At 33.6% G+C, this 14,333-nt stretch overlaps 2 protein-coding genes across 4 annotated transcripts; both read left to right on the top strand.

Moving 5' to 3' along the window:
- Positions 1-1,302: 1,302 nt before the first annotated feature.
- Positions 1,303-4,233, top strand: LOC108215714 (trihelix transcription factor DF1). 3 transcript variants are annotated; one of them, XM_017388264.2, is made up of 2 exons: positions 1,303-1,675; positions 2,565-4,233. In XM_017388264.2, the coding sequence occupies exons 1-2, from the start codon at positions 1,458-1,460 to the stop codon at positions 3,856-3,858; spliced, it is 1,512 nt and encodes a 503-aa protein (XP_017243753.1). In that variant the 5' UTR covers positions 1,303-1,457; the 3' UTR covers positions 3,859-4,233. The 3 variants fall into 3 exon arrangements, with proteins under 3 accessions (XP_017243753.1, XP_017243754.1, XP_063947992.1); XM_017388265.2 differs by having other exon boundaries at positions 2,515-4,233; XM_064091922.1 differs by having other exon boundaries at positions 1,539-1,675; positions 2,521-4,233.
- A 456-nt stretch (positions 4,234-4,689) lies between these two features.
- LOC108219127 (uncharacterized) lies at positions 4,690-11,573 on the top strand. The gene is made up of 6 exons (XM_017392417.2): positions 4,690-4,796; positions 4,897-4,946; positions 7,941-8,064; positions 8,233-8,615; positions 8,907-9,225; positions 10,216-11,573. Exons 2-6 carry the CDS (start codon positions 4,921-4,923, stop codon positions 11,254-11,256), a joined length of 1,893 nt encoding a protein of 630 aa, XP_017247906.1. The 5' UTR covers positions 4,690-4,796; positions 4,897-4,920; the 3' UTR covers positions 11,257-11,573.
- Positions 11,574-14,333: the final 2,760 nt, after the last annotated feature.

Genomic DNA, 14,333 nt, shown 5'->3' with positions numbered 1-14,333 from the left:
AAAAATGAAATTGATTTTGCAAAGACACCCAAATTTACCGGGCGCTGTAATGAGACAAACCTAGAAGAAACTACCACATAACAAAACCCTAATTCACCGACTCTATACTTGCAAATAGGGTTAATTATCAAGTTAGTCACTGAAGTGGACTTAATGTATCAAATTGGTCACTGAACTCAAAACGGTATCAAGATGATCACTGAAGTGGACATAAATATCAAACAGGTACCTTAAAATATAAGTTCAAGCACTAAAAATATTATTTATAAAGTTTTACACATTATTTTTGAATATTACCTAAACCAAGTAAAAGGTTATGACTTATAATATTTATGATAATATATTTAGATTTTATCAAGTTTATTTATTATTTATTTTTAATTAAAACAAAGAAAATAACTATATAATAAAATATAAATAATAAATAAATTTGATAAAATATAAATATATTATTTTAAATACTAGAAATCATAACCTTTTAGTTGGTTGTGGTAACATTTAAAAAATAACGTGTAAAATTTTATAAATAATATTTTTACTGCTTGAACTTATATTTCAAGGTATCTGTTTGATATTTATAGCTACTTCAGTGACCATCTTGATACCGTTTTGAGTTCAGTGACCAAATTGATACATTAAGCCTACTTCAGTGACCAACTTGATAATTAATCTCTTGCAAATAAAAACAACTAGGCCTGGCAATTTGACACGTAACACGCTAACACGAAACGAAACGACACGAAATAAATGGATACGGGTTTTGATTTTCGAAACACGAAACACGAAAGTACACGAACACGAAATTACACGATAGATTTCGTGTCGGATATGGGTTTTCATTTGGGGTACACGAAATACACGAAATATTTGTAGATTATATTTATTATATATATGTAATGATATATTAAATATATAATTGAGTATAAAGTATATATTTATATGTATGTGTGGATATATATTGTAGATACATTAACAAATTTATAAAGAATTGTATACAAGTATAATATATATCATTCACATTTAATAAATTTATAAAGGAAAATATATATTAAATCCATTTTTTGATTAAAAACTATATTAATATTTTTATATATAATATACACGAAAAGTACACGAAATATACACGAAACGATTCGAAACGGATACGGGTTTCAAATTAGATACACGAAATTAATAACGGGCGGATACGGGTTTCCCTTTCGGGTACACGAAACACGAAAATACACGAAAATACACGAAACGAAAGTATACGAAACCAAACGATTGCGACCCATTAAAACAACACACACTACGCTAGCAAACTCACCTACAGCTGCAAGTAAGAAAGAGCCATGGTAGAAAGATAAAAAGCAACCCAACTCAAAAAGTTCCAAAAAATAAAACAAAGCTGACCCATTTGAGAATTACCATTTCTCTGCAAAACCCACAAATATTTTACCTCGAGGTGCAGTAATTTCATGTTTGTGGACAATTCCGGTGGCGCTGCCGCCGTGAATCTCGGAAATGACAGTTTTGCTGGCTCAGATTCAGCTGGTGGCGATGAGGGTGACCGGAACTCCGCCGGTAACCGGTGGCCGCGTGAGGAGACTCTTGTGTTGTTGCAAGTCAGACAGAGCATGGATGAAGCTTTTAGAGACTCTAATCTTAAAGCTCCTCTTTGGGATGAAGTTTCCAGGTATGCACACAATTTCTGTATCTATATATTTGTGTCTTAGCTTTATGTGTTTATGAAGTTGAGCTACATGTTTAATTTGGCTTCTCCAGGTCTCATAGTGTTTTTATCTTGACATAGTAGCTTATACAAAATTTGAAGAAATTATAAGAATTTGTGTGTATGTATCTGTGTATTTTGTTAGCTAAGTGTGTTTATTTAGTCAGCTTAATGTTTATCGTCTGCTTAATTGGGTTTCTCAACTCATACAGTTAATAAGTCTTGATAGCATTGCTCAAATAATTAAAACACAGTTCTTGTTTATTTATATATTTGATCATGTGAATTGAGATTTTAATTTCAAAATTCAAATTCAAACGTATTAACCTACAAACAGTTGTAATTTTGGTGTTGGTGAATTATATATCCTATCTTTACCAAATGCGCACTTTTGTGTGTAATTTAAGTAAGTCGTAGATTTGTTAACTGTATATTTTTATGTTCAGATTATATAGTAATCTTATTTGTTTATCTGCTGATTTTATTTTTTTTTGGTCATAATATATCTGCTGATTATTGTATACTATATGTTAGTGAATTCTGGATTATTTTTTTTTTGTTGCTAAATATAATTCTGGATATGTTTTGAATTTTTAGTTTAAAATATTTGTAGCTACAACTCATACATGGCACATGTGCACATATTTTAAGCATTTTTCTTTTCTTTCTCGGAAGTATATTAGAATGTCCGAATATTTAATACGATATTATTGATTGTTTGAGGTGGTGTCATGAGTATGTGTAGTAGTTGCATGATGGTATTGAGGTTTTGCATTTGATAGTCTGGTTGTTTGAATTTGAAGTTGCAGGAGCATAATGGATTGCTAAGAATCATGGAACTTTTGTTATGCAGAAAATTAGGTGAGTATGGGTACACTAGGAGCGCGAAGAAGTGCAAAGAGAAGTTTGAGAACATTTATAAATATCACAGGAGAACGAAAGAGGGTAAATCTGGTAGACAGGATGGTAAAAATTACCGATATTATGAGCAACTTGAGATTTTCGACAATCAATCCTCGTATCCAATAAATCAAGACAAACAAACATATTCAATGGAAGGAACAATGTCTATGCCTAAACCCACAAGTGGTTCCGTTATGATGGCAAAGCCTGTAAGTCAAGTACCTCATGGTGATACCCACATTTCAGGTTTTGAGCTCATGGACACATCCACATCTACCACTTCCTCTTCTGGGGGAGGGCATGCGAAGAAAAAGAGAAAATTAATGGAATATTTCAATGGATTAATGAAGCAAGTTTTGGAGAGGCAGGAGAACTTACAGAAGAAGTTCATAGAAGCAATTGAAAAGCTTGAGAAAGATCGTATGAGTAGAGAAGAAGAGTGGAGGGCACAACAATTGGCTACAAAGAAAAGACAACAAGGAATTCTTGCCCATGAACGTTCCGCTTCTGCAGCAAAAGATGCTGCTCTTCTTTCTTTCTTGCAAAAGATTTCAGAGCAATCACCTCCTTTGCAGTTACCAATGAACTCAGCTCCATTGGAAAAAATTCTAAGTATGTCGCAACCACAATACAATATTCGTGAGAGTTCACCAGTCACAAAGAGTATCGTCCATTATTCTCCTGGTTTTCCTTCTTCTCGGTGGCCAAAAGCTGAAGTCGAAGCCTTAATTACAGTAAGAGAAAATTTGGATATGCAATATCATGATAGTGGATCAAAGGGATCGGTGTGGGAGGAGGTTTCGTCTGCCATGATGAGGCTTGGTTATGATAGAAGCTCCAAGAGATGCAAGGAAAAATGGGAGAATATTAATAAGTATTACAGGAGAGTGAAAGAAAGCAATAAGAAACGTCGTCAAGATTCAAAAACATGTCCTTATTTTGACAGGCTGGAGTCGCTATACGAAAAGAGGTCAAAAAAGTTCGACCATAGTACTTCGGATAGCTCTGGTTGTAACTTGAAGCCAGAGGACATTTTGATGCAAATGATAGGCCATCAGCGAGAACAAGCGATACTAGAGTCTCCGCGAAAAGATATTGGTGAAAGTGAAAATGTTGAAAGGACCCCAGAAGATGGTGCGGATGATGATGAGGATGATGATGATGATGGTGATGACGATGAGATGGATGTTGAGTATCATGTTGCTACTAACAAGAATCCTGCAGAGGCAATCGCTAAGCAATGAGGCTAAATGTGTTTTGTCTGAGACTGAAGTGAATGTGCAACAATATGTCAAGTGCTCAATTGTCATGAAGTTGTAGGGGCTGATGACAATGGGTTTTGTTGTGGTGTATGGGTACTAAGTCAAGAACGCTCTAATGGAAGTCAAGAACGCTCTAATGGAAGCTGAGACCAGGAACCAATATCATGTAGTTTTTTTGTTCCATCGTACTCTTATCAGTTTTCGGTTTGATATATGTGAGACCATTATGGTGTTGTTATGTTGTAATGGTGTAATTTTGAAAGTCCTCCCATTGTATTGTATCTGTAGATGTTTTAGTAATGAATTACTTGCTAGCAATATGATCTCAAGCATAAGCTACAAGGTTTGCTCCTTATATATTGCCATTGGTTCCAAGAATCTGAAACTATTTTATCCAGTAGTTCATCCTTGGGTGTAACTTGTAAGTGCTCTAGTCGTGGATTCTGAAACAAAAGTTTCAATCAATGAATATGTTTAAGCTCATTTTAAACAAGTTACCGAACACTCAGTAGTTTAAATAAGAAACAATTTTTTTTCTCCTCGTCTCTTGAAAAAAAACCCTTTATTTGTATTTTTTCCGTTAAAACGTATTTTAGCATGAATATAAATATAATTTTGCAATATTTTAAAATTTTACTTCGTGAACAAGACTACATATCAAATTTTTGTTCAAATTATTCTAATATAAATAAATATTATATAATTATATTAATATGAATATTAAAATGAGATTTAAAAATAAAGGGATGCAATATTTTATCAATGGATAAAATCCAAACGCGTACTTGAATAATTGAATTATCTAAAAACACTCGGTAATATAAATACGTTGTAATTCGTTTATTTCCGCGTGGAAGCTCACCATTTCTTTAGTCCACCATCTCCAAAAGGCTCAGGCATCAGAATCCCCCATCCTATACGTACAAGCTCTCTGTCTCTATATATTTTCTCACACATTCACTCTCTCTTCTCTTCTCTCTCTAACATTTTATGATTTTCTCGATTCTGTATTTCGAACAGTAATCGGAGCTTTTTCCTCCGAAAATGTCGAACGGGGACCTAGATCAGAGGTATTAATTCTTCAATTCATTCGTATTATATGCTTTTTACATGCTTAATCATGTATATATTGCTTGTCTTATTCGATTATAACTTACTTGTTGAATTGAATTTATTTGGTTTAGTTTTGTTAATTGAGAATAAATTAGAATAATTAAGCTTTTTTAGGTATTTTTAGTGGATCTATTTGCTGTTTGATGACTAGTTGAGCTTATTGGTTGCTTTCGATGTTGAATTTTGTATAGAGTCTTGGGGAAGTAGTCTTTTTTGTTATCAGTAAAAATGATATTAGTGAAAGTTGTGTATATCATATATGAATTTTGTATAGAGGCTCGGAGAAGTAGTTAGGAATGAGGTTAGTGAAAGTTACGGTTATGAGATATTGATGTAGGTGTAGATTATTTTGTTTGTTTTTGCAAGCAAACCTAGTCAATGCCTCGAGGTGCCTAAGGTTAGTTATATCATAATTAAGGTTTGGAAGTTTGAGTGCTATTTATACTCGCTTCATTTCTTTAGGTATTAGCATCCTTAAATTACATCTCGAGCACTTAGGTATGTTTGCTTCTGAGTATTATAAAGGTTGTTTGCTATTAAAATATGTTTTTACTTAGTACTTTGGCATGTGCTTTTAAACTAAACAGTGATTTAGTTTTGTTCATATATTTAGGAATTAGATTAGTGTAAAGTTGGATCATGTAGTCCGATACGAACAGCACCCTCGTCATAACATAGTGAGAGATTGAGCAAGTATTATGGGACAATACAAAGTTGAATTTTAGAATGTACTCGGTTCCTCGTCTGCACTTTTTGTGTTGATTCTAAATTTTCTGGAGAAAAGGCTCTACTCACTTGAGTAGGTGTTAGGTTGCTATATAAGTTGCCATGTGGGAGTTCAACTTGGGACACTCTATGAATTAGACATGATTCGCTCCACTAAACCTTAAACCCATTGAACTCCTGTGAATACATATACTGACAATAAATTAAAGGCTCAAGTGATTTCATTTTGAGCAATAGATTCAGAACATTGTCACAATGATGGGGCAGAAGTTCAGTTGCTACAAACTGGTGACAACACGTCTCAGTTCAGCACCTGTTTTCGTATTATACACATATAAGAGCAGAGCTGCAATATGACATTGAAATAGCACTGTGTATGCTAAACAGAAATCAAAATCATGACACAGTACTCACAAAATTACACATATATGCGTAAATACCTACACACATTCCATGCAAAATTCGATTTTCGACCAAGTTGTTTACTTCATAATGAGTGATGGTTTTTAGTGAAGAATGTGGATGTTTGATACACATACATACAAAACCATCAATCAGTATATATGAAAACACATACATGCACACACAAAACACTCAACTCTCAAATCCCAGCTCTAACGATGAAGAATACAAATCTTCACCTAATTATTGCTCGTGATGGTGATGTATATTTGAATGTTAATGAAAAACGAAGGACTTGTTACTGGTTTAAGGCACTACCACCAATATGAAGAACACCACAGGAAATGAAAGAATAAAGTTAATATGATCGAATTTGAGGACAATTCAGTTGGTTCAGAACATGAATAATTTTTCAACGGGTCTCAATATGGTAAATATATTTAAGATTAATGGGTCAGGTTGAGTTGGGCCAGTTCAGTTAGTGTCAAACTGAATATGACACATAAGCATGCCAACTCACATATCAATCCACTCCATTGAAGTGGTTTAATTGCAGTTATCTAAATGCAAGTTCTTTTTAGTTTGAGTTGAACGCAAAATTTTGAAGTTTAGTGATCCAGTTGCAAATTGCAAGTTGCAAGTTGTGTTGAGTTTGAATATCACTTAGCCATTTAACTATTAAGTGTATTATGACTAATAGTATCAGATAAAAATCCTTGTTTTAGGCTCCGTGTGGCATTGCTATTGCAAACAACAATAACTGTTTGCTGAAAAGCAGGTGAAAAACTGTTTGGTATATTTAAAAACAACTTTTCGAGTAACAGCTTTTTAGCTCAAAAGCTGTTTTTAGGAAAAGCAGGTCCTCCCATGTTTTTGCAAGAAGCAGTTTCTGCGGGAAACTGTCACAATTTTAGTATTAAACCTCATCAAAAACATTAATTTTTCATCTTATAACTCAAAATATGTAAATATATATAAAAAAGATTATCAAACTGTTGTTTGATTTCTACAACTTTTTTTTTACCAGCACTTTTTCGAACAATATAGCAGTTTTCAACAACTCTCCCAAACGGACCCTAAATTAAATGTAACATTTAGATTGCAAGATCTGAATATAAGAACATTGGTTGAAGAAGGGAAACATATATGGGTGGCAGTGGAAGCTGAGATGTAGCGAACATGGATAGAATAGGAATTTTTAAAAAAAAAACATATTAACTTTTATTAATTAGCATCAGTAAACTTTGCATGCAGTCCAATAATTTGCTACGATTTGCCATATAGTAATCCAAAACTTTTGACAAGTACTCTCTACCCAAATGTAGTCTAAACAATTTTTTCATTAATAGCTGGGCTGGAATGGCCATACTTACATGATATAGTGATGTACTATCTAAATAGATCCAAATCAAAGTTGCAGCCTTTATTAAAAATTATCTGCTATGAAGCTACACAATGCTGAGTTCTAAAAAAACATGGTTAAAGTACAATGCTGGTTTCATGTATTAATTTGTAATGAACTCGACGTACTCTGCATGGAAGATTTTATTAATGAACTGGTCTTATGATTTGTTGTTTGTACTGCAGTTTGACTTCTGTATCTTTTCTATTTAAGTACTTGTGAATTTGGTTGCATCGAGAACACTTTTTACTGTTTCGGGTTTCGTGTACCCTTTCTATTATTTCGTAAGATGCAAGTGCAGATACTCTTTGGCTGATAATATACATTGAAGATTATATATATGCCAACTGCATGTAGTATTTTTCTGTTCTATCACTGTTATTCTGTACAAGCTGTAATCACTTAAGATCTGCATTACCAGAAATGCTAGTATTGACATTGAGGAGTCAACTGCAATGACAATTGAGTTTCTCCGAGCACGGTTGCTGTCTGAAAGATCTGTATCGAGATCAGCAAGGCAAAGAGCTGATGAATTGGCCAGAAGGGTTAGTCTCAATCTTTTCTATGTGTGAGTGGTGTGCATGCATGCACATATGTGTGTTATATGTATGGATAAATTTGGATTTTGCATTCTTTCTTGAAGAAAAGAAGAAAAAAAAATAAATTCTAATTGACTTAATTTACAATCATATATTGGAATGTGAAATGAAAAGGTACTGGAACTGGAGGAGCAGCTAAAGATTGTGTCTCTAGAAAGAATGAAAGCTGAGAAGGCAACAGCAGATGTCCTTGCCATCTTAGAAACAGGTGGGGCAAGTGATCTATCTGAGGAATATAATTCAAGTTCTGATCAGGAAGCAACTCCATCTGGATCTGAGGTTGGTCGTAGTTCCTTGACGGGGGAAGAAAACTTGGCAGATCAGAGATCATGTGGTAGAAGCTTGTCTTGGAAAAGCGAGAAGGATTCCCCATGTTTTCTTGAAAAGAAGTACAAGAATTCTTCTAGAAGAAGGCATGGGAGTGTTATATCAAGTGCTAATTCATCACCAAAACAAGTTGGAAAATCATGTCGCCGCATAAAACGCAGGGAGACCACGTATATCTTCCTCACTCACTCACTAATTAACCCCCCCCCCCCCCCCCCCTCTCAAATTTAGCCTCCCACATTTGGAAGTATCAATTGCTTGCAAATGTCGTATTCCAGTAAATATAGATCAGGTTAACATAACAGAGTTTCATGTTTCATGTAATAATGAACATGAGTGTATTGAAAGTACACATAGGTGGTGTGGTTTTTTCCACTTTCGGCAGCCATTGCTTAGTATGTGTAGGTTGTGTGTAATCTTATGCATGTCCCCGCCTTTAATCTTCCACTTATAAACTGCAGGGAAACTTCTGTTGTCAGATCAGCTGCTGATCAACTGCAAATTGACACAAATAGGCTTCCTTTAGAAGGTTGTGAAGTAGCTGAAAGCCCCAATGTTCCTACTATTGCTGATAATGTGCCTGCAACATCTGAAGAACCTTCAGAGGTCTTGGAAAATCATAGATTATCTAATGGTCACTCATTGAGTGCTCATGGAGAAGATAAAGATATGGAAATTGCGTTGGAACAACAAGCCCAACTCATACAACAGTATGAAGCAGAGGAAAAAGCTCAAAGAGATTGGGAAGAGAAGTTCAGAGAAACAAACAGTCGTATACCGGTTTGTCTTGCTGCCTTCACTAAGTTAACATTTTATTACATTCTACTATTCTAGATTTCATTTTTAATTTAAAATGTGGTTTAAAAGATATGTAATGTAAGTATACAGAATTAGGGAACATGACCTTTTATCCTTAGACACTATATTTTTGGTCTTCTCTACCTTTCCTTGGATTAGAGTAATTATTTCGTCAGTGGCTTGCAGTTGACAATTATATCAAAGTGTGCTCAATTGCACCAAACAAAATGTACCCAAATGCCAAATCTATTATATATATTATAAAATGGACTAATCCTTCCCGTTATTTGGCCAATATAAAGAAATTGAAGTTGAGCTTAATTTTCAGCCTTTTCCACATTTCATTATTAGACTTAAAATTTATACTATATTATTATGGCTATGTTAGGGAATGACTATATATGGTTTTCTAAATTATTAAAGATATTATCAAAGCAATCAAATTAATTTCTTGCTTTGAACAGGATGTACACATACTTGTATAATATAATGCACATTTTATAAACTATTCATCATAAATCAGTAATAAGAGAAGCACGGTTTTGAATCCCAAAATATGCAACACAAATCTGCGATAGCAGTAGTAAGATGCAAATTCGACCATCACTATTTTGGAGCATACATGGACACATTGTTATATAAGGACCCCTACGTGTAATTTTAAGAATTAAAAATAGCAATATATTTGTAGTTCAAAATTCTCTATATAAATTAAATCTGATGTGGCTTTGGTCGGGGGAGGTCCCTCTTCTTATTTCTGACAAGACATGCTCGTTAGGTTCAGAGGCATTACAAATTCCTGCAATTCACAAGCATCTACTCCTCTATATCCTACTTATTTGTTTTTAGCCTTCTGTTTTACTGGGCCAAAGCCCTTTGATGTAGATATTAGTTTTGATTGTTTGAAAAATCACGATGCAAACTTGTTATTACCTCACTAGGACTAATTGTTGTTGATTATGAATATTTTAGGTTTCCTTTGACGTTGGAAACCATTCAGATGTTACTGAAGATAGGGATGAAAGTAGGGAACCAGCTTCGCCATTTGGCGAAGACACATTTGTGTCTTGTAACCAAGAACCAAGCTTAGCAGACGAGCGTTTATCGGTTAGTTATGAACCTACAAGAGTTAAGAAATCTACCAGCAATGTTGCTTTTAAATCCCAAGCATCAGATGTTGCACTTTCTAAAGGTGGTTATGATCAACAGCAGTCAGTAGCTCATCATTATTTTCCACCTGTGAGCCAGTACAATGGTGTCCCCCAGATGGAGAACACAGAAGTATTCTCCAGCACTACCAATGGCCTGAACAAAGAAGCTTCTGGAAGTACTAACCAGTTTTCTCTGATGCCTCATGATACCTCCAATAAACTTGGATCTGTCTTGGAGGCACTGCAACAAGCTAAGGCATCACTTAAACAAAATCTGAATAGATCCCCAATATTAGATTCTGGACCAGTGAGGCCCCTAAATCCTTCAGTTCGTATTACGGGAAGTGAGAATGGATTTGAGTTCCCTGTTGGATCTGCTGGACTTTTCAGGTTGCCTACGGATTTCCAGCATGAAACAACAGCCCCAGGCCACTTTCGGAGGTCTGGTTCACAATTAAGCTCGACAAATAATTCTCCTGGACCTGTTGGAGATAGATTCTATCCCAGCCCTTACATGCAGTCTCGATCAAATAGTCCTGGTGATGGACTTTTTACCACCCGTGCGAATCCTTACATGGACCCTAGATCAACACTCCCTACAATGTTTCCTGTCTTCCGCACTATGTTGGATTCAGAACGTAATACTGCCCTTGCTTACAGCTCGCCTGATCCTCGTTTAAATGCGGGTCTACCCTCTGGCAGTCGATATTCATCCCTTGATTATCCTCCCTACCCAGAAATGGTGCGAAGGATGCCAGCAGAAACTGCATTGTCAGGACCTGCTGCAAATAGAGACATGGGAGTCCGTTATCCGTCTCATTCACAACATTACGATGATCCCAGGCAATATATGTATAGGTAGATGCTTAAAATGTGAATTGTGTTTCTGACCAAAACACTTGCAGCTGGAGGCCAGAGAACTGAGAAGTATGTGATTTGATATTTCATATACAGATCATGTATGTCTTCTTTCATGTTGTAGATGTATTTTGGATATTTAGCTGCCACGAGTTGCTGCTCGTGATCTTTGTTTGTATAGGGTGTCCGTTGTTGCAAAAAATGCTGCTTCTGTACTGATGTTGTGCATTAAAATTTGGAGAATTGGGGACACAATCTACGCTTGTAACTTTGGGTGTTAATACATCTAGCTTAGATGTAATATTTCGTCCATTTGATCCAGGCAACTGTCTTCAATCATACACAATGCTAATCATATCATATGCATAAACCTGCAAGCATTTATTTATGATGATTTTATTAATCTCGCAAATTGTAAAGAGATTTGTACACTGAGTACATATAATTTTGTTTTGAATCATTGAACGCTCCTACATTATTTTGGCAAAATTTAACCATTCAAATTTTTTTTCTCCTTGACACTTGTTAAACTATTCAAATTTTTTTTGCTGGTAACTTTAAAAAATGCCTTCTTCATATCATTTTTGAAGTGAACAACATCTGAAAATGTGCCCCGTAAAATCATAAAAACAACATATTAATCTCTCATCACTCTAATTAGCATAGTCCAACAAGATATTACCTTCTGCTGGTTTTCAGGCTTAAAACTCATTAAAACACTTCTTTTGCTAAAACATGTGATTTTTATCTGCATTGTAAACATATCGCTTATGAAATTCAAAAAACCAGTTGATTATTGGGAAAATAGATTTTATCACCACCAAACTTATTGTGTATTTAGAAACTTACCACTAAACTATAATTTTCTTTCTTTTTGTCACTAATGTTAAGCTCAGATTTTTTTTTGTCACCAACGTTAGGTTTGAATTTGATCATTAACATTATGTTATTTTTTTAGTATTATTAAAACGTACTGTAGACTGCACCATTATGGTGATATGATATATATCTTTATATATATATAATACCCTATATGTCCCCGAGATTGTTTACTTTGGAGGCGAGAGTTTGACATGCATTTTAAAACTCTCAAAAGATTCAATTTTATAAATTATTTTATTTTATTTTTGAATAAAGATTATGATTGTCTATATTATATACTAGTTGAGAAGCCGCGCGTTGCGGCGGCTTATAAAAATTATAATTAATGATTTCAATATTAATATTTGTAGAGTACAATAATTTTGTGACTGTCTATAAAAAATATATTAATGATTAAAAATTAATATTTGTAGGATGAAATCAATTTTATATTATAAAAATCTTGATGTAATACCAATACTAATATATAAAATTGCAAAATTTGGACTATAATTCATGGTGAAAACTTGAAAATAAATTTCTACACGTAACTAACAATTTAAAACACAACGAATCTTAATTTTATTTGTGTTTCTTTTTTGAAAAGTAATCATGTTCTTATATTGTCACATTCTTCCAATTTTTTTCGATTGATTGTGCACAAAAACATCTAACTTAAATCCGTGAGATAGCGGTCTATAACTACCCTTACGTATAACAACCTTTATTTTTTAATACTGTATAAACAGCCATTATTTAAAAGTTGCTTGAACGGAGCAAACAGATAATGCATGAATAATATTTTCTTGTATACAAAGTAAATCATAAAAAAAATTAACAACAACAAACATGTCCAATGAACAAAACAAATATTATAAAAAAATAACCAACAAACATACATCACTAATAGTTAATTTATTGATATCATCCATCAATATCATGTCAAGATTATATTCTTCTCCCGTGTTTGGATTTGTCGACTCCCACATAGCGGTTTATAACTACCTTTCCTTGCATCAACCTTTAATTTTTTTTAATACCTTATAAATAGCCTTCACTTATCGTTGTAGAAGAACGGCACCACCGAGTTAGAAATTGAGCAAGAGAACTATCACCAGAGAGAGGTAGGGTTGCGATATTGAGAGAGAGTAGGTTGTGTTTAGATGATGCAAAACCCTACAACCTATACGGGTATTTATAGGTGCAGAGAGACTTGTGTGCTACTCTTTCCCATAATTAAATAACGTGAAACAAAATCAGATTAAAACTTTCAAACTGTTATATTCCATAAATAATCTGAAACAAAATCAGATTCTGAAATATCCGAAAGTAAAAAAGGTAGTTCTAATTTTTGATATTTTTCATCCGAAAATTCTAAAAAATTAGAAAAATATAACGGAGCGATGTAAGAGGCGCCACCTACACGCCCCTCGCTTCTCCATTATATAGAAACGAAATCAGATTAAAACTTTAAAACTACTATATTTCACTGAAACAAAATTAAATTCTGAAACTTTCTTCTAATATATCCGAAACTAAAAAAAGGTAATTCTATCGCTTCTCCTTTATATAGAAACAAAATCAGATTAAAATTTTCAAGTTACTATATTCCATAAATAATCTGAAACAAAATCAGATTCTGAAACTTGCTTCTAATATATCCGAAACTAAAAAAGAAAGGTCTAATTTTTGATATTTTTCATCCAAAAATTCCAAAAAAAAATTCCAGAAAATTAGAAAAAATCAGATTCTGAAACTTGCTTCTAATACACCCGAAACTAAAAAAGATAATTCTAATTTTTGATATTTTACATCCAAAAATTCTAAAAAATTAGAAAAACAGAATGGAGCGATGTGAGAGGCGCCACATACACGCCCCTCGCTTCTCCTTTATATAAGTATATTGATTGTTTTATAAAAATCAAGGTTAGATGTCATCTGCAATTATTTATACTATTACATAAGAATAAGGACGAATATTATAACAAAAATAGACAATAAACAGTTATAGAATTTCTTAAACTTGATTTAAGTTTATATGATATCTAGGTGGTTGAACTCCACAAAAATACATATAGTATCACTTGACTCAGTTTTACTTGACAATTGATTGTAAATGATAAATTAGTGACAAAAAGAAAAAAAAAATTGTAGTTTAGTGGTAAGTTTTTAAATAAACAATAAGTTAGGTGACAAAAAATCTATTTTCCCTAAGGCCAT

The sequence above is a fragment of the Daucus carota genome, chromosome 4 (genome assembly GCF_001625215.2).
Source record: "Daucus carota subsp. sativus chromosome 4, DH1 v3.0, whole genome shotgun sequence".
In the NCBI taxonomy this organism is placed as follows: domain Eukaryota; kingdom Viridiplantae; phylum Streptophyta; class Magnoliopsida; order Apiales; family Apiaceae; genus Daucus; species Daucus carota.
Note: the sequence above shows the minus strand (reverse complement) of the source record. Positions and strands in the feature narration are given on the sequence as shown.